The sequence below is a fragment of the Thunnus thynnus genome, chromosome 18 (genome assembly GCF_963924715.1).
Source record: "Thunnus thynnus chromosome 18, fThuThy2.1, whole genome shotgun sequence".
Taxonomy (NCBI): Eukaryota; Metazoa; Chordata; class Actinopteri; order Scombriformes; family Scombridae; genus Thunnus; species Thunnus thynnus.
The window spans coordinates 4,783,221-4,809,249 of NC_089534.1; the positions used below are offsets into that span (position 1 = coordinate 4,783,221).

Sequence of the window (26,029 nt, forward strand, 5' to 3'; positions counted from 1 at the left end):
CGGAGGTGAGGCAGGAGGCAACATGGCTGACAGGAAATGCAAACAATCCAGAGGACATTTTCTAGACAGATTATATGTGTCCAAGGGTCATGAGGTGCAAAAACAACTGAAACATTTAGTTCAGGTGAGACAATAACTACCATTATGAACATAAATAAAAATCAGATTTTTTTTGAAAGTCAACATTTATTTAAATATGAAGACTTCCTTTAAATCCTTAAATATTTTTTGGTTTTGCTCTTAGCTTCATGTTAAATATAGAAACTTAATGTAACACTGGAAATGAAGAGATCAGAAGTTTTCACTTTTTACATATTGATTCATAAAAGTCACCCAGAAAGTTTTGGAAATTTTGCTTCAATTGTGTTGATTTAAAGGCATAAAACAGTGTGACTTTGGTGGCAACTTCCAGGTGAGAAACCATTAAAATATCTTCAGTTGGAAGGTTTTAATATAAACTTCTAATTTCTTCCAAACGTACGTCTGATTCATCAAATGAGAAGAAAAAAAAAAACAACAAAAAAAAAACAACAGCCACACACAGAGATCCTCCTGAATCAGGGGAAAGCTGATAACGATCCGCAGCAGGATGTTTGGAAACGATCATTTAATTACCAATTCTGAACACGATCGCCTCGCTCAGCCGCTCTTCAGGAGGACGGCTGCTTGTTTTGGCAGCGGTGACCCCTTCCGCCCCACCCCACATGTGTAACTGAATCTTTTAATTGCTACCGGCGGAGCGACGGGCTCGTTGTGAATGGCTGCTGCACAACTCTGAGCTCAGCTAACTGCTTCAAGATGTGGCTGCGGGCAGCCGGCCGAGCGTCGGCGTAGCGGAGAGGAAAGAGATCCTCCTGCCTCCAGATGACCTCTGACCTCGCCAGATATCAGGTGTCAGCACGCTCTGAGTTTTAAGGATCAACGTGTTTACATTTTCACCTTGTTAGGCAACTTTGTATGTCACCAATTAAACAATAAATGTCAAAAAATATTTTTATTTTCTTGGATTTTTACATTAAAACGTCTAAAGAGAAACTTTACATTTAGTTCACTTCATGCTGAACATATAATCTGGTACAATACAGCAAATTTCTTCTTTTTCTCTAAATTACAGACACTGTGTCATCTTCCTGCATGAATACTGGGTGTTTTTTTATATCAGCTGTAAAAACACCATCGTCCCATGAACATGATCCTCCGAGTCAAAGTATCTGCAAATGACGGAGCTTCAAGAATCTCTCAGATAACCTGTAATGTCTCTCTAAGCTCCCAAACCTCTACAGGAAGGATCAGATCATCTCCAGACTTTTCTGATCTGTTGCTGACCTGTTAACGGTCTCTGGACAGTTAAAAACGCCTCAGGAGAAGCTGAGCTCGGCGAATCCGGCCACAGGCAGCGGCGCCGGGCTCTTCTTCTCCAGCTTCAGCCCCTCTGATGTCTTAGGTTTGGCGAGGCGGCTCGGGTGCAGCAGGCTGAAGAAGTGGAAGCGCTCGCCCATCTTGGCCGGGTTCGTCAGCATGTCGTAGCTGCTGATCAGCTGCTTCCTGGTGGACGGGTCGCTGCAGTTCCTCAGCAGAACCTGCAGAGAACCAAAGGATCTACTTCAAACGTCTGGAACATGTTTCAGAGAACGTTAAAGCTCCACTAATCTATATTTTTATATTTACAATGGATCAAATGACTCCATGTAATGTGAAAGGTGTCACTTATAGTAATAAACCCACATTACTATCACCAACTCTACAGAGCTTTTTAGGGTCTTTCAGCTCATTGTTTTGTTTTAATGGCACACTTCACTGTTTGCTTCACTCTCAGCAATGTTTTTGTCTGCAGCAGGCAGCTGTTTTTAGAGAAAAAGCTCTAAAAACCTGCCGTAAACTACCTGCTCAGCACCAAACAGCAGACAGACACAGTTAGCAACAGGCTGGAGAAGAAAGCGGAACATTTAACAGCTGAAGAGCCAGATATTTTTCTCAAGAGTTGGTGGAGATTCATCAGTTGGACGGAAACACGACTTATCAGAATCTGTGTTTTCAGCTTGTTGAGGAGTTCATCTGCCTCCAAGTGGACAAAAAAAAAAAAAAAAAAGATAAAGGAAAATTCACTGTATTCGTGGCATATTTGGATTAAATGTGGCCTTTGTGACTCTGGGCAGTCAGCCATAATGGTCACAAATGGCCCGATATACATTGTTATGCGTATAACAAGTTCTCGTTTCCCTGAATGTAATGGAGCAGGCGAATGAAAGTGAGCATGACCTACATGGGAAATACACCAGCTTGAAATATACCAGAATTTTCCTTTAAAACCACGTCTCCATTACTATAAAATGTCTCGCTCAGTACGTCTCTTGGTCACAATTCTTCAAAGATTTCCTCCAGAAATACAAAAAAATACTCTGCTTAGAACAATAATGTGTGTCTGATATGATTTTTTTCTACAAAAAATGACCAATTTAAAATCCTTAAAGTGACATCTACACCTTCTCTCTCATTAGAAATGCAGCATCTATGAATATGTAAATATTTTTCATTTCTTAAGTCCATTCTCAGTGTTTGTGCACTGGAGGTGTCAAGTTTCCACATCACACTACTGTAAGTTGAATATTGGACCATGATTGGCTCCGAAGTAGTTGTGATGTCACAAATCATGATTATCCAAATTAAAATTGGATTTTCGATGAGCTCAGAGAAACTTTCCTCCTCCTGCAGATGAATGTGAAAACAAACTCTGCACATACATCAAGCGAAGCTCAAACATCCAACTGAAGGAACAAAGAGAAAAACACATTTTTGAGCGGAGCAAGAAATTACTATTTCCAAAAATATCGTTACTGGAATTTTTTTTAAACCTTTAAAATACTGATAGTGGCCTCAAATCCAGTCATCCAATATTGTCTCGGAACATTTGATTGAATTAGATTATATTTATTTTTTCTCACTGCTGCTACATTATGAAACCATCTAGACCTCTCAGGTCATCTGGGAGCAGGTCTGCTTTCTGTCTCCAGAGTCAAAACTAAACATGGAGAGGCAGTTTTTATGCTCCACATATCTGGAACAAACTCCAAGAAAACTGCAGGTCTGCTGCAACTCTCAGTTCCTTTAAATCACAGCTGAGGACGCTTCTGTTTTCTGCACTGTAACTTCTATTCTCTTGTTTTATCTGTCTTATTCCCCTTTTTTTAGCTTCTTTTTATTTTCAAATTTTAACACTTTTTAATTGTTTTTATGTCTTTTTACTTGTGTTGCTTTTATATTCTGTTTTGATGCCTTTTATCCTCTATGTAAAGCACTTTGAATTGCCTTGTTGTTGAAATGTGCCATACAAATAAACTTGCCTCACCTCGCTGTATGGCCATGTGAAGAAATTAGGGCTGTAATCTGCTGGTCGACTGGTCGACTAGTTGGTCGATATGCTCTCGTCCGACTAAATTCTCATTGGTCGAATAATCTCCGTGTTATTTTCATAAGGAGAGAAGTGCTACATCAACAGCTTTCCAGGATTAAACCATTATTTCCTGCGGCGGGGGGGACAGACTAACAAATTACCTGTGAAAACAACGGGGGTGTATTCAAAACACCCCCGTTGTTTTCACAACTTTGAACTCGCCCAACCTAACGGAGACCGCTGGGTCTAACTGTTCTCAACGTTTACTGAACGTACTGAACGTTTACTGAATCTGTGTTTCTCCACAATGACACAACGACAACCCCCGCCAGGCCAAAATATATATATTTTTTATATTTAATATCCGAATGAATGGATATAGCGTTTGGGAGTCTCTGTGCAGCGCTGTTCCGGTACGTGAGTCAACGTCTGTGTCGTTGCCTGGGAAACCACTGGTCGCGTGGCTCCGTTAAGGAGTATGTTTGCGTAGTTAGCGGGGAAAGAGCGAGAACATGAGAAGTGACGGTGGATGCGAGCGGAGCAGAGGAAAGGTTAGTAGTAAGTTGTCAGTCTGGCAGTAAATGTACAGTACAGACTACAGTGTGTCGGTTAATAAATGCTAAAAAAGCCACGTCTGTTGTTTCCTCAAATGCTGAAAAAGTAAAGGGGGTTAGCTCCAAAGTTAGCAACAATGGGCTAGCATAACCTGAAGACACAAAACAGAGAAATGTGTGGAGAAATAACTAATAAAAGAGTAAAAACTGTGATAATAGCTGACAATAAAAAGACGCTCATCACTGTCGTTGCTGTTATTAATCCTTCTGCTATCCGTGAGAGGAGGATCAGGCTCACCTGTAGCCGGGTGTCGATGCCCATGTTCTTCAGGAACGTCCTTTGACTGACAGGTCCCAGACAGGCCACGCCCCCTCCAGCCACCCTCCGCAGGTAGCTGAAGTCAACGTCAGCGGTGAGGTCGGCCGAGCCGGGTGACGCCAGGACGTCATGGAGCTGGTGACCTTTAAAGCCCTGATTTCAAAAGAAATATAAAAAAAAATGCAGTTGAGCTTCGGTTTGTTCTCTCATGGTTTCAACAGTTTCCCCATCAATCTGCTGTCGGCTTCAGTTCTCTGATCCACGAAACCCTCAAACAGAAAGAAAATATGTGATTAAAGTGCCATCACATCACTGAAAACAGCTTTATGGGCATCACATGTTCACATGATTATATTTAACATCAAGAAATTGGAAATACTGAAGTGGAAACCTCCTTAAAATGTATTTTCACCCGTCTCGGGGAATTCAAAACAGTCTACTTCCAACAAAACTTATTTTAAATGATGTTGTTAAAGTTGAGAAAATAAATATGTTAACAGTATCAGAGAAGCAGCGGAGGAAGAGGAGCAGCGGGCCGTTGGACAGCGGTTTCCCTTCAGTCTGCTGCTTCCTACATCTGTTTCCTTAAACTATAACTGAAGAGAGGAACGAACAAAATGTCCCAACTGTCCTAAATGTACTCATATTTTTCATGTTTTACTATATGTAGTAATTTATTATATTTAACATTACATTCATTATGAAATATTATGACATTAAGGCTGCACCATATTGGAAAAAACTGACACTGTGCAATATAAAAACAGGAAATTTCACCAGATGCATGCAATGTGTTATTTATGTAAAGACATACAATTAACAATCATAATTTTCATTTGAGTACTTTAAAAGTTTATCCTCTTCTAACAAAACAACTACTTCTACCACACTTGGTTCAGCCCTCCGCAGACTCCTCATCTTTTGGTTTCACGTCGGAAAAAACACCACGTTTCTCGATAAGCTTTACAAATGTGTCGCAGCTGTGTTATTTACATGTGATCCAACATTTCTAACGATGTTCAAATGCTTAATCTGCATGGTAGAAGATAAACAGGCCTCCCAGCGCAGGTGAGGATGGTAAAACTTTCAAAATCAAGCAAAAACCAGATTTATCTATATGTCGGCAAGATCTAAGCTCAGATGGATCTGGATGCTGCAGGTTTTTAAGTGTTTCTTACGTTAGGGCACAGACCAGCCCCATGACAGTAGTTTTTTAACTTTTAACCAGCATTGAGAAGAGGTGCCGCTGATAACGGAATACACGCACCTTAAAAATCCGCCTCACGTGACTGAACGCAGGCGACGTTATCTGTGACAGTAGCGGCGTCGCCTGCGTGTTTACAGGCAGGTGATACACAGACTCTGCATGCACAGCGATCGGGTCGCTATGTGTTCTGGTGAACGGGTTCATTTGATCAGTTTATCAAACACCAAAACCTGAAAATGAGCTGCTTTGGTTGTTTGGATAAATTGATGAAGTGCAACCTGACAGAGCACAATGGGGACTGATTGAACTCTGTGTATCCAAGAATCCTTAAAATCAGACTAAATTATGTGATATCGGACTTCTCTTGTAGATCAGTCATGGGAAATGAGAACCTTGTGAGTTTTCTTTTTGTATCAAGCAGCAAAAAAAGTTGTAAAATGAAGTGTTTGAGTCACTTTGCCGTACTTCCTGTAATGTGACTATTGCACATAGTGATGTTGATGCTGAAACGATACATCGTGCAGCCCGATATGACGTCCTCTAAAAAGCTAAAATTAAAGAATACCAACCGACCTAAACTGAAACTTCATTTTACATACTGTGTTTGCAAATTTCTAATCTGTAAAGAGAAAATTCGGTTAAAAAATGTAAAACTGTGATGTGTTTTTTGCTAAATATTGTCAGTTGATATAAATGAAATACAGTCCAGACAGGAAGTATTTGGACAGTTACATGTTTTGTTCTTCCGGCTCTGTGTTTCAGCACATTCAATTTAAAATAAAATAATGGATACTACATTAAAGTGCCAAATCTCAGCTTTAATCTGAGTATAAAATTATTGTGTGGAAGACCTTTAAACACATAGTGACCAAAGTTTACAGGTTGAAAAGTAACTGGACAGATGTGCATTTTTATTCGTCTGAAAATGAGGAAAAGATCTGTATTAACCTATTTAAAAAACAAACAAACAAAAAAAAAAACATTAAAACATATTTAAAACTCACACACTTAATGAATATTTAAAGTGTCCGTCATACTCTGAACGTGTCCGTCTTGGTTCCATCGTGGCCGTAGTCGGCGATCAGCGCCGCTCCTCCGTCCTCTGTGATCCGCCGGGCCAGCTGCTGGACGATGACGCCTCCTTCTGCACACACCTCCACATGATGCCGCCTTTCATCTGCCTGCCACACACACACACACACACACACACACACACACACACACACACTTAATCAATAATAAATCACTTCACTCTCAAGTCATCTCTGCTGGAGACGTCGACCTGCTGTGGAGGTTCAACACACTTATTCAGGTGTCCGATCTTTTAAGGTGATTTAGATTTCATATTTGAAAACAAAAATTATTGATGTGTCAATTAGATTAAATGTCATCAAAAAACATCATCTGCATGTTATTTTTTTTCTGCATTTGACCAAACAAATCTTGGGCTTTGGTAACTCGTTTATTATCATAGGGGACAAAAGAAACCAAAAAATATTCACTTTTTTAAATCTGGAACCAGATCATTTTTATATTTTTATTCTTTAAAAATGACTCAAAACGGTCACAGATTACTAGATTATCAAGATCATGAGTGATGAAATGTCACTGTAGTGGAGAGCTGAGTAAAGGTCATCTCTGGTGTTATTGGACTGTTTTGATTCGTCGGTGGAGCTGTTTGGATCCTCATTAACTCAGCGGCTATGTTATCGTTGTATTTTTCCAAATTACGGCTGAGTGATAGTGAGCAGGTCTCAGTGAAAGCAAAAGTGTTATATGTAAAAATGCTTTCTGTAACTCAAGAGTCAGGACTTCAACCTGCTTTGAACACTTTGTTTACAACGTTACCTCTACTTCCTCCTCGTGATGACATCTGATCGTTCGTCTGTTAGCCTTTCTTGCTAAGATTGTTCATATCGTCCACTTGCGTATTTCCGCTTGAACATGTGCGGATGTATTTGAAAAGTTTCCATTTCAAGTAAAAAGAACAAGAAAAACAAGTCAAATCTTGCTGCTACTATTTGTTTACGTGGCCTCTGGAGCCGGACCAATCAGAACAGAGTGGTCTCATCAGGAGGCGGGTCTTAAAGAGACAGGAGCTGAAACGGCCTGTTTCAGACAGAGGCTGAACTGAGGGGCTGCATAAAGGACCTGTAGAAGATAAATAAGGACTTTTTAACTGGAAATCATGTAAAGATATTCCAGTAGAGCCCCAGAATATAAATATAGAGCTAGAAATGTGTATGAAACGTCCTCTTTAAGTCATGACTGACCGCCCCTAACTTGGCCACTGAAAAGCTCCTTTAATTTTAGGATGTTTTGTGAATTCGGCTCCTGGTCGTTAAAGCACCCTGCTGCTGTGTTTCTTCTTCTCTGATGATTTGTATTATTTGAAAAAGAAGGAGCCTCTTTGATTCTGAGAGACTGACACTAAAACAAACTGCAGCAGCTGCTGGAAATATGTCGACCTGCTGCATGTTTGACTCAGAAACAAACAACAAACACCTAAACAGAACCAGAAATGTAAAGTTCAAAATCACCAACAGCTGCTGAACAGTTTCTGGATTAAGTTTTCACTCCTTTACATTTACCACATCACATCCTCGAACCTTTGTTTGAATCTGACAAACACAGACGACCTCAATGAGAAATTAATCCTTCCTTTCTTAAAACCCTACTGTATTTTCTACTGTTTTGTGGTTTCAGTCTGGTTTGAAGCAGACACTGAGCTCCAGCCCTCGAACTGGATTTAAAAGCAGGTTCTTCATCCAAACAGACTGATGATGATGATGATGTCAGGCCTCTGGCAGGATGCTCAAAGTGTCTGAACCGAGCCAGAGAGGCCAAATCAAACAGGCTGCGAACATATAGATGGTATAGATGTGGGCAATAAAAACCAGATGGAGGCTATAAAACAAACTTCTAAGAGTTCATTTCCACGAAGAATAAAGATCTCCTCAAGTACATTCTGTACTTTAAAGTACAAATAATAAACTCTCATAGTTAGATTAAAGCCTTAAAAAGTCCCAACATTTTTATTTGCTGTTTTGTAGAAAGGAGTGAACCTTCCTTTCTTGTTTTCAAGGACATTCAGTTGTATTTCAATGAAATTATTTCCATCTACACTGTTGACGCAGCTTTAAGACAGTGCAAATATGAATATATGAGTATAATATGAATAGAAAAAATAATATGAATAGAATTTCTTTTTGTCATCATTCACATATTTATTTTTTAGAAAAGGTCAATTTCAAAACATGAGGAGAAAATATGGAAATAAAGCTTAATATTAAAGGATAAAGCTGGTGATTTTCTATATTTTTCTTCTTGTCAACAAATCTCATGTTTGGATTCAAACCAACAATGAATTGATCTACTAACAAATATTGTGTGTATCAAAGCCTGATATATCTTATTCCAAAGACTAATAACAGCGATCATGTTTACAGTCTCAGGAGAGTAGTTCTGTGTAAGGCAGACGCCACTGAGCATGTGCGGGAACGCGGTTCTTCGCTAGCTTGTTGTGCTACATATCACAACCTCTTGACTTTGTACTACATTGTAAACAACTTTAGTATAATGTCAAGAGGTTGTGATATGTAGCAAATCAACCTAGTGAAGTTATAGTTTGTTTTTTGTCTCTTTATTGATAAATTTAGAATTTCACTCATTGTTTTATTTGGTTTTTTTTCAATCTCATCAACATAATCCTTAAATTTGTTATGATATTTTGGGGTTTCTTTATGTGTACTAATAAATAAACTCAACTCTGTCGGGATGTTTTCCCTCTGCTAGTTCACCGTACAAAAAAAAGTTTCCTTCATGTTGTGACTTGTGCAGGAAAACTTTAATTAAAGTGAGGAATAATATTGTTAGCTGAAATATTTCTACAAATATTAATAGAAAGTTTCCTTGTTGCTCAGCTACACTTTCATCATGTTGGGTGTAATAAACATCACAGCCTGCGGGGGCGCCAGTAGAGTGCCTTCTTGTGCATGTTGGCTTAAAAATTGAGGTTGAAAAGTTCATCCCTGACCTTTGAAACAATGTAAGAGGTCCATTAAGTGCTGAGGAACATCATGCAACACCATTACAACGTCCATAAGATAATGTGTCACATGACTGCAGCTGCTCTGCTACTGACCTGTACCAGCGTGGAGGAGGCCAGAGTGGAAGACGGCGCCACCACAAACCTCAGCTGGTCCGGCTTCTCTGGGTCGATGTCCACCATCACCTCCCTCCAGCCTTTCTCTGTCCTCTACCCCAAACAAACAAACAAACAAACACCCTAAATAAACAGCTTTGTATGAGGGCGCTGCAGGTTAAAACAACACTAAAGTCTCCATAACACCAGAGAAAAAATGCCTGAAAATATTGTTGTCAGAACATTTATCAGTTTGAAGGGTTTCCTTCATATTGATTCATACACAAACAAGTTAAAAACAGGAGGAACCATGATAAACATTTTAATAACTGCCTGTTTATCTCAAGAGTTTAAATCTAAACTTAATTTTATGTGCAACAAAGCAGAACAAGCTTTAAAAATATCACTTGTATGATGATGAGATGAAAAGACACCAACGAGATCTCCTCAAATCCTCCAGCTCAGAAACTCAAACTGAATCTACAAATGCAGCCTTTCATCACTCAGACTGTTTGGTTGATTTGTCATCTTCATATTTCTCTACTTGCTGTTAGAACAGCAAAGATTTTATGTCACTTTGGTGCCATCTAGTGGCAGCATCAATAACTAGTAGGGAGCCACGACAACCTGAGGAAAACAACACACAGACTGCAAGAATCTGTCATTGTTCTATGGAGAAAGACTGAAAGAAATCAATGTAATTAAATAAAAACTCTACAGATTGTGGTTTTGAAAAGTTACCTGGAATTTGTGGATCGGCAGAGCGTCGAAGAACTCATGAGCCAGAAAGATGCTGAATCCTGTAAGAAGAGAAACTGGCTTTAAGATAATCACTTAAAAGAAGAGAAGACATCTCTTACTTTCAATTATTAACATGAGAGACATAAAATAAGTAAGTCTGGTGATATTTCATATTTTTCTTGTAATGAATATATCTACCTACAAGTAGGATACACGGTTCTGCTGCCAGAAATACTCACTAGAGCACCAAATGTAGATTAATCCGCCGCTGAAAATAGTCCTCTAAAAATGCACTATTATCCTCCTGTTTGAGTAGCGTTTGTTAAAAACTACAGTGCCCAGCTGTTTAGGGAAATCTTTTAGCCATTTTTAAAAATGAATTTCTATAATTGTCAGTCGCTTTTAAAGATTTTTCCAGAGATTGCTCTAATATTGAATTAAGAGCTTCTCAGTTTCTCCCGTGAACTTAAATTTCTTCTACATTCAACAAGTGAGGAACACTGTGGTTTCCTTGAACATTACAGGATGAATTGTCAACACGTTTCAGTAAAATCCAAAAGCTGTTCAGTCGCCTTCCGCGGCTTCACATCTCTTAATCAGAGATAATATCTCGTTAACAAACACAGTCCGATCATCCTGAGTCACGACAGTCCTGTAAACCGCTGCAGGTCCTCAGACTGTAAATATTCACGTTACGGTTTACAGACTGTCGTGACTCAAGACAGCTGATATAGCAGATATCACCTACGTTAGCTTAAAATAAGCTTTTTGTGCACGTTGTAATAACCTGATTTCCACAAAGTCAACATTTTACACATTATGCAGCTCTAACTGAACCGTTAACAACAAGTAAACGCTGCACACACATGACATCTACTGTAGCGCACGTTTACTGAGTTAAGGTGCAAATGCAAAGATCATTTAAGCGTTTAATTAGCGTTTAATTATTTTATCAAGCCCTGTTTACATCTTCAGAAGGAGCCGGTGGGTTTGGGGCTGAGAACATCAGACAGTCAGAAAACGTACTGTTTGATTAGGCAGCGATGTTTTCAGATGTTTTCGTCAGTGTTAGCTGCAGATCTAGTAGCACATGTAGCATTTACAGTTGTTGCATTAATAGTTAACTAATAATAATCTGGGTTTCATGTGTTTTTCCACCCTGATAAGAACAACATCGCCACTAGAGCTGCAACGATTAATCAATGAATTGATTAGTTGCCAACTATTAAATTAATCTATTTTAATAATCGATTTGAATCATTTTTTAAGAAAAAATTCCAAATTCTCTGATTTCAGCTTCTGACGTGTGAATATTTTCTTCAGTCTTTTCTATGACAGTCACCTCAGGCTTTGGGAACCATTTTCTGACATTTTATGCAATAACAACTAATCAATAATCAACAGATTGATAGATTAAATTGTTAGTTACAGCCCTAATCACCACAAAGTACAGATTTCCCTGCAGCTTTTTAACCCAAACCAATCACCTGCAGCTGTGTAATAATAATATAGTGTTAATAATAAACTTTATTCATATAGCACATTTCATACACAAAATGCAGCTTAAAGTGCTGAACAGATTTTTAAAAAGTAAAGTTTGAAGCACAGATATAAGACGCAGGACAGTACCTGCAGGGACGTCGTCTAAGCGGCGGTACCAGGACACCGGCAGCCCGGTGGAGGTTTCCCCGCGGCGGTAAACCGGCTCGTCCTCGCTGTCTGCCTCCTGGTTGCGGGTCCCGGTCAGATTCTGGGCCTGGATGCGACTCAGCGCCGGACTCACCTCGACCAGGTGGAGCGACATGGAGGCCCCGCTCAGCACCGACTGCAGCTGACTGAACACCTGCAGAGAAAAAAACACAACACACATGACTCTGACTGAGGAGGAGGCACTAAGTACATCACTACTGTATTACACAGATGTTTCAAGATATTTCTCCTTGAGGATAATAAAGTTAATCAACTCAAACACACCAGGATTAGAATATTGTTTATGTTTGAACACGTGGTGCCTTTAGTGAGCAGCAGCAACAGTAAGATCACAGCAGGATTTTACGTAAACATACAGTATGATGTGATATACAATAAATACAACAAACTGAACAAATGTGTAAAAAGTAATCTTCTCGTTCAATTTTTATTTGACTTGTTTTATTCATTTAGATTTGTAACTTTACTTTGAAAAGTTGTTAAAACAGAACCAGTAAATAGCTCCTCCTGCTGGAGAAATATTAGAGCTACATGACTGAATATCCCATACAACTTTATAATCATTCCTTTACTGTAACTTTAAATGTTTCTCTTTTTATGTGAAGTTCTGCTGCTCTAACAGTAGAAGTTCATACTCGGAGGACGTCAGCGGCCAGCGATCCTTTCCCAGGTCCAAGCTCGACCAGCTGCAGCTGTTTGGGGCCACCTGCTCCCATCCACTCACTGATGATCCAGATACCGAGCAGCTGCAGGAAAAACAAACCACACCAACAAACGACAAACAGCAGGAGGAGATGTCAGAGATGCTGCCTCAAGTTTTCTTATAACTGAGTAGAAATGTGCCTGATACATAAAATTATTTTCTGGCACTCATCTGAACTTTTTGGTGATTTTCAGGATGTAATTGGCTAATATGTATATAATTAGAGCTCAAATACGGACGTGATTAACCAATTAATCAATCTGCAAAAATGAAACTAATTAAAATTTTAATTTGAATAAGCTGTGATACAAAAATGTGACTTTTTCAAAAGCGGAAATATATTTTATATAATGTTTTCAACAGTAAAGACCTAGTTTTAAAGTGTAACTTTTCCAGCATTTCAATGTTCAGGTTATTTATATTGAAGGTGAAACAGCTGATATTGAAACACCTTTAGCACTATGTGAGTGTAACGTTATAAAAAGATGTGTTGAACTAGATGTAAATGCGGTGGCTTGAGTGGGTACATCCTGTAAAATAAAACACTTTAACACGCTCCAGCCATGTATCTGAAGGTGACCAGACTCACCTCTCCGAAGATCTGACTGATTTCTGGTGATGTGATGAAATCTCCGTCAGGCCCCAGCATGTTGTTCTTCACATAATAACCCTGCGAGAGAAAACAAATCAGTCTGAGTGACGGATAATGAACGACAATGAAAGCTGTGACCAGCAGCAGCAGAAACAACAGTTCATAAAATCAAAAGTATCATTCATATAAATAAAGGCCAAAAAAGGGATTTTACTAATGAAAGACTGTGATAAATTAGTGGCTTTTACGAGCTCTGTTAAGACAAATGTTTGAACTTTGAATCTGAACGCTTGAAGAATGGTTGCTATGGCGTTTCTAGGTGGTTGCTATGGCAGATCTGGGGTCTTTAAGGCGACTTTTACGGTGAGTCTTGATGGTTGCTAAGGTGTAGTCAGTGGTTGTTATGGTGATTCCGGGTTGATGCTGAAGTGCACTATGTGTTGAATTATTCAACAATTTGTCCGTTTCATCTTTACTATAAAATAAAACTAAGCGAGTTTTTTTTAAGATTCCAAGAATTAAATTCAGGATTTTAAACTACAAGACTCAGCAGCAGGCGGTCTGACAGCGACAGATTCGGGGCGAGCGGTCGTCACGTACCGTCACAGGGTTGGTGAGCACCTCCCTCATGTACTCCGCCACCGGAATCGGACCTGTGGCTTTAATTTTAGAGGTCAGGTGTCGCAGCATGGAGGGTCGAGGCTTTTCCTCGTCTGGTGAAGAGCTGCACAAGAGTCTGGCCTGAGCTGCTCGCCATCGCACTGTCAACACAAGCATGAAAGAAAGATTTTAAAATCGAAGAACATAAAGACACATTTCACACAAAAACACAAGGTAACGTGTGATGTGTTCCTCCAGTTAGTGACTTGCTGGGGTTGTATGTTGTATCTGAATTTCACTTTATGAGTTCGACTTCAGCTCTGAATTAGATATTTTACTAAGCTTAACTTCTGAATTTGAATGTTGGAGTTGGATTACATCGGTGAAATTGCATTTTTGGATTGAATTCCAATTCAAACTGAACCGAAGCTGCAACAATTAGTCAAATTAACCTGCAACTATTTTGATAAATGAATAATTGTTCTCTGCAACTGTCTCTCCTGAGCAAAAACTTTAATTAAAAGTGGCTTTTTAAGGTTGTGTGGTGTCTTTAGTCAAATTAATTTTAATGACATTTCCTGAAATGGTGAAAATAGTGAAAACTGCCTGTTATAACTTCTTAAACAACGTCAGATGCCTTTTTTTGTCTGATCAACAATCAAAAAACCCAAAGATATTCAAGTTTTCTATCATGCGCTGTATGACACACAAAAGCTTCAAATCGTCACATTTTAAAAAAATCTGCAACCAGAAAATATTTGGCATTTTATGCTTAATACGTGATGTGTGTTTGTTCATCAACCTCACCTGCTGCTGAAGGTCTGACAGGATGATTGAAGACTCTACTAACCAACTGTTGTGTTTTACCAAGAAGTAAAGCCCTCATCCTGCTGCCTATGAAACGGAGCTACCTGTTATAACACTCAGTTACGTCTCATTATTTGTCGAAGTCGCTTCAATTTATTTTAACCTCATGGACCAACTTTCTCCCCCAGCAGGAATAATGGCTAACTGGCTAATTAGCTAAAAGCGCGTCAACAGCCAAAAGACAAACAGCTTGAAATAATGTTTCAGCTTCGGGTACAAAATATTAAAATATACATGAGTTCATTTATGTTTGTCTACCTTCTACAGTGGCTAAAAACTGCAGAGTCCTTGTGGGAAAGCGGAACGCTAAAGCTAACGGATGCTAGTGAGGAACGACAAGTTAGCAGCAAAGAATGATATAACATCCGGCTAATACAAATCAGCAATGTAAAAATAGTCCATTACATGTAAAATTCCCGCATGAAAAATCCTACTACAGTAAAACTACATAATTATTAGGAGTTTGTCACTGTCCGCAATAGATTTTTGCTTCTGTTCCCTTTCACAGACATTTACATTATCTTGAAAACAAAATTTCTTGTATTTCCTGTCTCACAAAGGCAAACTTGACGTGCCTCGGGGACAACAAACTCTCTGATTGGGCGGTCTTCGATGACGTAGTTGGGAGAGTGATTGTGATTGGACGGGAAAGACCTCTGAACTCTTGCCTGTGTGTTTTCAGGATTTACAACATGGACATAAAAAAATGAACAAAACGACAGTAACCATTTACATAAATATCCCTGCTAAAATCTCATTTGAAAATCATAAATAAAAATAAATAAACACTAAATTTGTATTAGTATTACTTAATTACGGAAACGCCGTGTTGACGTCACTTTCACGTCCGGGTCACGTCTTCTCCTCATGCTCGCAGCAGCATGGCAGCGAAAAACAAGCACCGTAAAAAGTCCAAAGCGACCAACAAAGTGACATTTCAGCCTGCAGATGATGAGCCAGAGGCTGAAAAGAGCGGCGGCGAGGAAGATGAAGATTCAGCAGCTGATGAAGGTGAAGACAGAGCGAAGAAAGAAGAAGAAGAGTTCAGTCTGGAGGAGGTTTTACGGCTGGGAGGAACACAGGTGAGTTACTGCAGGATTATGGGTTAAATTAACAAACATAAACTTATCTTACAGACCTTTTTTTAACATTACTGGAGTGTATTTTTTTAGGCTGGTAGAAATATGTATTAACTATATTTCTCTTAAACGTGTGTAATGTTAGTGTAAACTGTCCTCATCTTCACTGTCTTTCATTTAAAATGAATTTTAACTGGTGATGTAGTTTCCAATATGAATGTTTTCACTCTTAAAAATGTCAACACGACTATGGTTTCAACTAGAGGATTTAAAACGATCAATGTGCGGATTATTTTATTATCTGATTGAATATTTTAACTTGTAAAATGTCAAAAATAATCTAAAAATGCCCACCACCATTTCCCAGGGCCAAAGGTCAGTTTACAATAGAGCTGCAACAATTAATGGATTAGTTGCCAACTATTAAATTAATCGGAAACTGTTTTCATAACAGGAAAAAATATATTTTTGATAAAAGAAATAATGACATTAAGTTTTGAGACTTGATTTGAGAATTTTGATTTCTTTTATAAAAGGAAGGAATTTGAAGAAACATTTGTATTTCTCAAAGTATTTTTTTGGTGTCAGCACTGAAATGCAGGTATTTAATCAATACTAATATTGAAAAAGTTCAAACAGTAATGAGCCAAAGTTTTATGATAGTAGGAAACAACATCATACAATTATACTGAATTACTGTCCAAACCTTATGTTCTCTTTCAGTTCTAGAGTTGTTACATCCAACTATTACTCCTGTAAATCACTACTGATATGTTCTGTAATTTAGAACAACATGTAGTCTTTTCTTATGCTTTTCTTCTTCTCTTGTCTGTCTGCAGTCCGACTATGTCCTCCTCGCCACCCTGAATGACTCCAACGAGCTCGTGGACGGAGGGAAGCAAGGAGCCATAGACGACCTGGAGGAGGGCGAGCTGGAGAAATTCATCACCAAACTGGGCATTCGAGCGTTTGCTGGACAGCAGGTCATCGCAGACGAGCCTGAGGGCGACGACGCTGCCGAGAAGGAAAGTAAAAAGGCCACAGCGAAGAAAGCAGAGGAGAAAGCCTCCAACTCTCAGCAGAAAGTTACCAACCAGCCGCAAGTAGAGGACAAGAAGAAGGAGAAGAAGATTAAAGACGCTCAGGTTGCCGCTGGGAAAAAGGCGAAACAGAATGCGAACGTGTTTGAGTTCCAGCAGCGGCAGATCCTGCTGATCAAACCCGGAGGGAAATGGTTCGACCTGGAATACACCACCGAGGGCTCGACGGAAACGCAGGATCCCTCACTGGTCTCCCAGTACAAGGCGCTCGCCCAGCGGCTGTTTGAGGCCGAAGTCGAGCTCTACAAGAGCAAGAAGAGTCTGCAGAAAGGAGCCAACTCCGGCTGGATGAAGACGGTGGTCTCCTCCGGCGTGCTGGCTGACAGGATGGCGGCCATGACGCTCTTGATCCAGGACGCTCCGGTGCACATGGTGGAGCACGTGGAGAACCTGGTGTCCATGGTGAAGAAGAAGGGCAGCCGGCGTATGGGTCTGATGGCTCTGGACACGCTGCGAGAGCTGCTGCTGTCTGACCTGCTGCCGGAAAACAGAAAGCTCCGTCCCTTCGCTCAGCACCCGTTCGACCAGCTGGAGGAGCGGGCCAGCGGCAACCGCGACGCTCGTGACCGCCGCCTCATCCTCTGGTACTTCGAGCACCAGCTGAAACACCACGTGGCTGAGTTCGTGGTGGCTCTTGACTCTGTGGCTCACGACACGGTGGCAGCCACCAAAGCGAAGGCGCTCGCCACCGCTCACGAGCTGCTGTGCAGCCGACCGGAGCAGGAGAGGGCGCTGCTCATCCAGGTTGTCAACAAGCTGGGCGACCCCGAGTACAAGACGGCGGCTAAAGCATCGTACCTGCTGGAGACGCTGCTGCACAAACACCCCAACATGAAGGCGGTGGTGTGCTGCGAGGTGGAGCGGCTCATGTTCCGGCCCAACATCAGCCCGAAGGCACAGTACTACGCCGTCTGCTTCCTCAGCCAGGTGATGCTGAGCCACGACGAGACCGAGCTCGCGGCGAAGCTCATCACCATCTACTTCTCGTTTTTCCGCGCCTGCGTGAAGAAGAAGGACATCGAGTCGAAGATGCTGAGCGCTCTGCTGTCGGGCGTGAACAGGGCGTATCCCTACGCCGGCGCCGGGGACGAGAAGGTGAAGGAGCAGCTGGACACGCTGTTCAAAGTGGTTCATCTGGTGAAGTTCAACACGGCCGTGCAGGCGCTCATGCTGCTGTTCCAGGTGATGGACTCCCAGCAGAGCGTCTCTGACCGATACTACGTCGCTCTGTACAGGTAAAAACATGTTTAAATGTTCATTTGGGCTCCTGACTGTTGTTTTAACAAAGACTAGACAGGTGTAAACTCAGCTGTGCAGCTAAACTGTATTCAAACCTACAAAACTTACATTTTAATTCATATAAAGATCCCAAAGTTCCCAAAGATACCAAATGTGACAGGCTGAATTTGGTGGAATTTTAATTAAATGATGCACAAGTGAGCTAGAATATTTCCATTTGAGTCGTGGTTTTGAATATTTCCTCTAAACAAACATCATGTAGCTCCAATGAAGAGAAATGATGTAAAGTCTTCTTCTTCTCTGCAGGAAGTTGCTGGACCCCGGGCTGTCGTCGTCCTCCAGACAGAGCATGTTCCTCAACCTGCTGTACAAGTCCCTGAAGGCCGACATCGTGCTGCGGCGGGTCAAAGCCTTCGTGAAGCGTCTGCTGCAGGTCAGCGCCGAGCAGAACGCCAGCTTCGCCTGCGGAGCGCTCTTCCTGGTGTCGGAGGTCATGAAGGCCAAACCGAGCCTCAGGATGCTGCTGCAGGAGCAGGGGGTGAGAGAGCAAGCTGATAATGATAAGCTTAAGTGTTTGTGCTTTTCTTATATATTTTCATACATTAAAAATAGATTAAAATCCAAATAGACAAAAATCAATAACACATAAAATCTGGTTGAATAGCAGATTTTAAAAAATAACATTTCATGGTTTTACAGTTTTAAGGTTTGATTTTAAACGTCTTTCTGTTCACTCAGGACGGGGAGGAGGAGGAGTTCAAAGATCTTGCTGAGGAAAATGATGACGAAGATGATGACGAAGAGGAGCGTTTTGTGGATGCTGACAAACTGGAGGAAGGAGCGAGTGCAGAGGCACAGGAGGTCAAACCCACGGCATCATGGGTACATCACCAGAACCTGGAAGGTCTGTCTTCTGATTTGTTTCTCTTCAGTCAAAGTTCTGATGTATCAGGAACAGATCAGGGTTTTTCTTTGTTGTTGTTGTTGTGGTTGAATATTGAAGAGTTTGACTTCCTGTGTCACCAGGAGGGAAGAGCCGACAGATCTACGACCCGCTGCACAGAAACCCGTTATTCTGCGGCGCTGACCACACAACCTTATGGGAACTACAGAGGGTGAGAAACAAACAAACCAAAATAAACAGATGGTAGCAATCTGCAATCTTACCACTAGATGTCACTAAATCCTAGACATTGGTCCTTTTAGGTGTGCTTAAAATAAATATTGTATACATATTCATATGACATAAATCATCATAAATCTCTGGTTTCAGTTAAGAATTGTCCCATGACAAACTTACAAGCAGTATAATTTGGTTTAAAAAGGTTGAATACTTTAAATTTTTACTTATTTTTCATTTTAATTAAGTAACCATAAATAAATGTGGCTGGAAATTGTATTCAGAATTGTATTTTCATATTTTTGTCTGTTTAAATGTATGAAAGATCATTTTATTATTAACTAAATTAAATTAAAAAGTAAATCAGCAGATTTATATTGACTATCACTGGTTAAAATTATAAAAAAATATAATATGGCCTTTAATATTGGGTAAAGACCTGCTCCAAAGATCTCTTAAGCCTAAGACATATAAAGATAAGTATTAAATAATACTTTTCTGATTTTTCCACCAAAAACAGTTCAATTACCATAAAAGGAAGTCAGTACTATTGACTACACTGGAAACTGTAAAGGAAGATTGACTGTAGTTGTCTTTGTTTTAATGCAAAAGCATCTAAACTGTTGAATCTCTTTTATGTTTCATCTGTTTGTTTCTCTGCAGCTCGCTCTGCACTTCCACCCGTCAGTGTCACTGTTTGCAAAAACTATCCTGCAGGTAAAACTTCACATCTCTTTAACTTGAAGTCAAATCATCTTATTACATATAAACAGCATCTTTATCTGTAAAGTTTGTATCTACGACACTTGTTTAAGTATTTTTATAACGTTAGTCTGACTGTTTTCTCAGTTTTTAGGTCATCAGGAAGTAGAAGAACCCTTTTCATGCTAATATCTGCAGTCAGTTTTGTATCATCTTCTATCTTAAACAAACGTTTGTTTTGTTTTCCACAGGGAGACTTCATCCAGTACTCCGGTGACCCTCTGCAGGACTTCACCCTCATCCGGTTCTTGGATCGATTCGTCTTCAGAAACCCCAAACAACTAAAGGGAAAACGTAATAAACACAGACTTTACATATTTCATTACTGATTCTTAGTTTTATCAAGTATCTTTATGCTGATCCCAGTGGTGGGAAACCCATGAGACACATTCAAACCTGGAATCATATTAACTGAGTAAAATCTACAAATCCAGTAATTAAATCAAGAAGTGTGTGGCTCGGAAAAATCTTAATTTCAGCTCTAACTTTATTTCCCAGAAAACACAGATGCTGCCGCTCTGATGCCCAAACAGAGATTACCTCTCAACTCTCTACCAGGTGAGTTTCCTGATTGATACCAACATCTGTTTAAAGGTATCAAAAAGAAACTGAAGAGATCTTGAACTTGTTTTTTGTTGTTTTGAAGAAATGGATTACAGATTTTATTGCTACTTAAAAGGCCTCCAATAACACTTTGTCTCATAAACCATTGCAGCTGACAGGTTCAATCAAGCCCTCAAAATGTTGATAAAGGTGTCCCACAGGGATCGATACTAGGCCCCCTGTTATTTACTCCATACATAAATGATTGCGTTCCTACTGCGCAAAGCAATGTCAACATTTACGCTGATGATACCGTCCTGTTTTTTAAAACCTTACACTCGCAACAAAACGCATCAACATGAAACCTTTTCAGCTATAAATGACTCCATGGATATCTGCTGGAAGTATTTATTTTAAGGAACTAACTCTAACTAACCTCTTTTATTATTTCAAAGCTTGTTCTAAACTCCAAAAAGACAAAAATGCATGAATTATACGAGCACACAAACCTTTGATGTTTTCTTCTCCGATCTGTACTCTCAATGGAAATCTAATAGATACAGTACAACATTATAAAGACTCAGAAATTTGGCTTAATATTAGATTGTCCTACAAAACTCACATTGATCACGTATGAGCTCAAAAACTAAATAAAATTGGAAGTTGAAGACATTCATCAACTCAACTGACCCATCTGTAGTCACTTCTGTGTTTTCATCTCTTCATTCAGTCGCTGAATCAGTGAAATCAACACTTCTTTTTTCTCTCTCAGTGAACTGTGAGGAGTTTCTGTCTAAAGAAGAGAGTCAGATCCCTGTGGATGAAATCTTCTTCCATCGGTGAGTCGGAAACCTTTTTACAGAAGAAATGTAGCTTTTCTTTCTCAGATTAAAATGAGAGGAGCAACATGCATCTTTGTAGATATCAGGAGAACAGACGACTTATTTCAACTGGTTTTCTGCTCTTTTGCTGCCCAAAAACCCATTTTTACCTAATTTTTGCACATTTTTACAAGTTTCATTTTTGTTTTTGAAATAGATTTAAAATCCATTCCAAGTAAAATTTAAAAAGTCTTATGTTTGACTTGCTGAGATTTACACCTAATATGAAAATTTTTAATTAATAATCAATACAATCTCTTGCTTTATCAAACCGTTGCATCCTTCCTGTGTTTTGTCACCGATTAACTCCTATTTTGGACAAAATGTTGTCTCCTGTAAGTGGTTTGAGGCAGTTTGTGATGTTATTTATCTCCTCGACTCTCTACAGCTTCTTCAAGAAACGTCAGCAGGAGAAGCAGCTTCGTCGGCCGCGAACAGACGGCGATGACGAGAGCGTGGAGGACGTGGACGATGACGAGTTTGAGAAAATACTCGGTGAGTCTGATTTTTTTTATTTTTCAGGTTGAACTACAGAGATCAATAGAATCTATTGACGTTGTATTTGTTTTTAATAAGATAAACCAACATTAAAGTAAAAAAATATATAATTAATAGTAATACACTTCAAATTTAAAAGTATAAAACAGGTAATTACAGAAGTAATGTGCATTTAACTTGATATTTTTTAAATAGTAGTTCTATTAAATAATACAGAAATCATAATAACGAATAAAAGTTTCTGTGACTTTCTAACTTTATCTGACTGTGTTTGAACAGATTCCTGTGAGGGAGACTCGTACTTCACTGATTTGGCAGATGATGATCTGGACTTTGCAGGGTGAGCAGATAAATAATCAGTTTTTTTATGTTTTACTACCTGAAACGGTTAGTTTGTACTCTGTTCCACAAATTAAAGGGTTTTTTTTTTCATATATATAAATCTTTCACAACTCAACTCAGCTGGACCGCCACCAAACTGTGTTCAAACATTCATGATTCCCAGAAAATAAACTCTTATAACTTTGTGATCCTGGCGCCATTAACAGGTTAATATTTCTAGAGCTGAGATGTCCTTAAATGGCCACCGTACAGAGGATAAACTATTTTGATTGACAGAGCTTTCCTCTGGTGCCACCTGCAAGACAAATTTTATTTTTTACTCCACTACTGGTTAAGATTTAAGAAAAGCGGTGTGCTCTCTGCATTTCTGCTGACAGACTTCCATCTTTGTTTTATTATTAACTGTTTAAAGTTAAATTTTCAGTCTATGTATCGATTTATTGACCTCAGCTTGATTTAAGCTTCTTCCTGTCCTGTTTCCCCTCGATGTTTCTTCAGTAATGTGAAGAGTAAAAAAGGTAAGAAAGACGCGGAGGACTCAGACTCGGACGACTCGGACATGGACGACCTGGACGATGAGGAGGTGTCTCTGGGCAGCATGGACGAGGAAGACTTCGGAGATGAGCTGGAAGATGAAGGAGGGACGTTCATGGACCTTGACGGGGGCGGAGACGACGATGATGAGAGTAAGGAACATAAAAAGTGATTTGATGTTCACTGTGGACTTGTGTTTGTTTATGGTTCATGTGTTAATCAGATGTGTTACTGACAGATTTGTTCCTGCATCGCTTTATTTATTTTTTTTGTCTTGTTTCAGTTCCAGAGCTGGAGGATGACGATGCTGCGTTTGGTGGTGAGTTACAAACCTTCATCACAGTTTTTCATCCTGTTACTCAGAGTGGATCAAACACACTTTATTATCTAATATTGTCCAAAAAAATGAACTTTAAAAAAAACAGTAAATTACAAAAATGACGTCAACTTTATTAAATCCTTAAAGACATCATAATATATTAATATCTTGTTTCTATTACATAAGATTATGAATTCAACTTTTTCTGTGTCAGATTCAGATGAAGAGATGGAAGCTCCAGATATCACTCCTCGTACCAAGAAGGGGAAGAGAAAATCCTCAGAGGAGCTGGACTTCTCTGGATCTTTAGGTTAATGCTGAGTTGAACTTTCTCTTTTTATCTGCCTTCATTTGTCCTGTTTTTATTTAGTAAAGTATATAAAGTGTGAGTTTTCCTCCGCTTTAAAAACTGTGATGTTTGAGCTGCAGACTGTTGATCGACTCATTTTAAAGTTGTTTTATTGATGGCTGCTCCTGCTCACAGGTTCAAAACAGACGAAGAAGAAGAAGACGAAAGGAAACAAAGACGCTGCCGTGTTTGCTTCTGCTGAGGAGGTGAGATGATGGAAAAAAAAAAAAGTTGATCCCCGTTTCTCAAAACCAAGATGACGTCCTCAAATGTCTCGTCTTGTCTCGACCAACAGTCCACAACTCAAAGACATTCAGTTTACTGTCACAGAGGACTGAAGGAACCAGAAAATACTCACATTTTCAGAAGCTGGAACAAGAATGTTTTTACGTTTTGTTGGTGATTTAATTACCTGCCAATCAACTAATTGATTAGTTTACTGATCATTGCAGCTCTATAAAAAATGTCAAAACATCTCAATCACTCTGTTTTCAGTCCAAAACACACAGATATTCATTTTACATCATATACACAAAAAAGTTGCAAATCTTTATATTTGAGAAGCTGTAACCAGTGAATTTCTTGCAAAAATAACTCAAATGATTAATTGATTGTCAACAGTTGCAGATTAATTGATTAATCAACTAACTGTTTCAGCTCTTGTTGGGTTGATACAGTTTTTCAACCTTGTAAACTCATAAAACCTTCTGATACCAAAGTTCACTGACGTTTAGCCTAAACGAGGCTCATTTTGTGTTCTTCCAGAAAAGTTAGAAAAGTTGATATGTTGGAGATAAAAGGTTTTCACCATATAACATAAAACACAGTGTGTTGGATTGAAAATTTCCTGTTTCAGTTAAAAATTGTTTGGTGTTTTTCAGTTTGGTTCCCTGCTGGATGAGAACGCCGGCTCTAAGTTTGACAACATCGGACTGAACGCCATGAACAACAGAGACAAAGCAGGTAAGAGACACCTGAACGACACCTGATGATGTGATGCAGACGTCCTCTCCTTGTCTTCCTAACACTTCCTGTCCCCCCGCAGGCCTGAAGCAGATCAAGTGGGAGTCTCAGCGTGACGACTGGATCCAAGACCGCGACGTTAAGACGCTGCGCAGGAAGAAGACCATGTTCAACAAGAAGAAGATGTTGGGCCGAGCCAGGACAGGAAGCAAGATGTTCGGGAACAAGAAGAAGAAGAAGTAGCTGCTGTGTGTTGTTGTGGACTGTAACTGACGGACACCTTCACTCCTGTTTGGCCGCCCAGGCTTCGTGGTCTCTCTCTCGGATGCCGTAGACGCCCGCCCACTCGTTGGACTGGTAGTAAACTGGGAGGAAACAGAGCAGAAACTGGTTTTCAGATCCAGTCAGCTGATGAAAACTTAACGGGATCAAATGACGACATGATCTGAAGAGAAGCCATGTTTAGTTTTTTGTAAAATTAAAAAGACTTTGTTATACAGGACATTATGTTGCTATGGTAACACGTTTTTGTCTGCAATTGAACACAGAAGCAACAGATTTTCTTGAATCTGCTTTAACTCTGTAATATTATTCATACTGCTTCTGTGTTATGAAGGTAAATATATCAACAGAAATTAAAGTTGTTGTTTTCTGATGCTGTTTCAGTTTGTTTACAGTAGAAATGTACATAAATAACAGATAAACACGCCCATATTAGTTCTGACCAATGAAACACACTTAATCTGTTTCTGCTTATTTTAGATTTTTAAAAATCTTTATCATGTCAGGTTAAGTACGTACATGGTTCAGACATCAGGCAGCTGTTTTAACTGAAGGCTGAAAGGTCACTAATATATTTTTCATCAGTTTCCATCATAATTGTCAAGTATGATTCAAATTTGTTAGTCGTGTTCCCAAAATAAAACTGCACAAGTTTTAACTGTTGGAAATTGAATCCAAACAACACAATATGTTTTAATCTAATATTGATTTTTGAGAGTAAAAAACAAAAAGCTGATAATGTATTGGCTGATATTCTTTTAGTTTTTACATAAACACAAACTCTTTTTATTGCTTCTTTATGTCAGTTCTGTTCTTTCAGTAATTAACAGGTTTAAATTGTCTATTTGTGTTTTATTGTGTGACAGACAGACGCTGCTGTAGATCTATAATCAAATGATAAAACATTGGAGCAGTTATCAGCTGTTTTCCTTCCAGCTATCACTATGTAGAAATTATTAAGGAATAGTTTAAAGTTTAAGCTTAAAATTCATGTACAGCTAATTAACTCTTTAAACTGTTCCTTAATAATTTCTACATATTGATAGCTGACTTCTTCATATTTGACAGTGTAGATGTTGTGCGTCATTGTCGTCTCCTCAAAATAAGGCTGCAGTGAGTGAGGACGTCCCTTTTGGTGAATTAAATTCCTCCGTCCTCGCTGGGAGGAGCTGAGACATGAGTGAGGGAAG

The 26,029-nt window shown here is 39.4% G+C and overlaps 2 protein-coding genes across 3 annotated transcripts; one reads left to right on the forward strand and one right to left on the reverse strand.

Moving 5' to 3' along the window:
- Positions 1-979: 979 nt before the first annotated feature.
- ndufaf7 (NADH:ubiquinone oxidoreductase complex assembly factor 7) lies at positions 980-15,170 on the reverse strand. Its single transcript, XM_067571774.1, has 10 exons — positions 14,769-15,170; positions 13,962-14,122; positions 13,359-13,439; positions 12,702-12,812; positions 11,986-12,199; positions 10,357-10,415; positions 9,616-9,729; positions 6,509-6,652; positions 4,244-4,417; positions 980-1,580 (listed from the first exon to the last, which is right to left on the reverse strand). Exons 1-10 carry the CDS (start codon positions 14,845-14,847, stop codon positions 1,359-1,361), a joined length of 1,359 nt encoding a protein of 452 aa, XP_067427875.1. The 5' UTR covers positions 14,848-15,170; the 3' UTR covers positions 980-1,358.
- A 454-nt stretch (positions 15,171-15,624) lies between these two features.
- Positions 15,625-25,212, forward strand: cebpz (CCAAT enhancer binding protein zeta). 2 transcript variants are annotated; one of them, XM_067571765.1, is made up of 17 exons: positions 15,625-15,910; positions 16,747-18,242; positions 18,553-18,784; positions 18,985-19,150; positions 19,273-19,361; positions 20,030-20,083; positions 20,320-20,422; positions 20,627-20,686; positions 21,444-21,510; positions 21,941-22,047; positions 22,330-22,390; positions 22,891-23,078; positions 23,210-23,245; positions 23,457-23,555; positions 23,730-23,800; positions 24,476-24,557; positions 24,640-25,212. In XM_067571765.1, the coding sequence occupies exons 1-17, from the start codon at positions 15,710-15,712 to the stop codon at positions 24,798-24,800; spliced, it is 3,273 nt and encodes a 1,090-aa protein (XP_067427866.1). In that variant the 5' UTR covers positions 15,625-15,709; the 3' UTR covers positions 24,801-25,212. The 2 variants fall into 2 exon arrangements, with proteins under 2 accessions (XP_067427866.1, XP_067427867.1); XM_067571766.1 differs by having other exon boundaries at positions 23,460-23,555.
- The last annotated feature ends 817 nt before the right edge of the window (positions 25,213-26,029 follow it).

Coding starts and splice junctions, on each gene's coding strand:
- cebpz (XM_067571765.1), top strand. CDS start 15,710: ATGGCAGCGAAAAACAAGCACCGTAAAAAGTCCAAAGCGACCAACAAA. Junction 20,084..20,319: donor TTGCAAAAACTATCCTGCAG/GTAAAACTTCAC, acceptor TGTTTTCCACAG/GGAGACTTCATCCAGTACTC. Junction 22,391..22,890: donor GATGATCTGGACTTTGCAGG/GTGAGCAGATAA, acceptor ATGTTTCTTCAG/TAATGTGAAGAGTAAAAAAG.
- ndufaf7 (XM_067571774.1), bottom strand. CDS start 14,847: ATGAGGGCTTTACTTCTTGGTAAAACACAACAGTTGGTTAGTAGAGTC. Junction 12,200..12,701: donor TGGCCGCTGACGTCCTCCGA/GTATGAACTTCT, acceptor TTTTCTCTGCAG/GTGTTCAGTCAGCTGCAGTC. Junction 9,730..10,356: donor TGCCGATCCACAAATTCCAG/GTAACTTTTCAA, acceptor TGTTTGGGGTAG/AGGACAGAGAAAGGCTGGAG.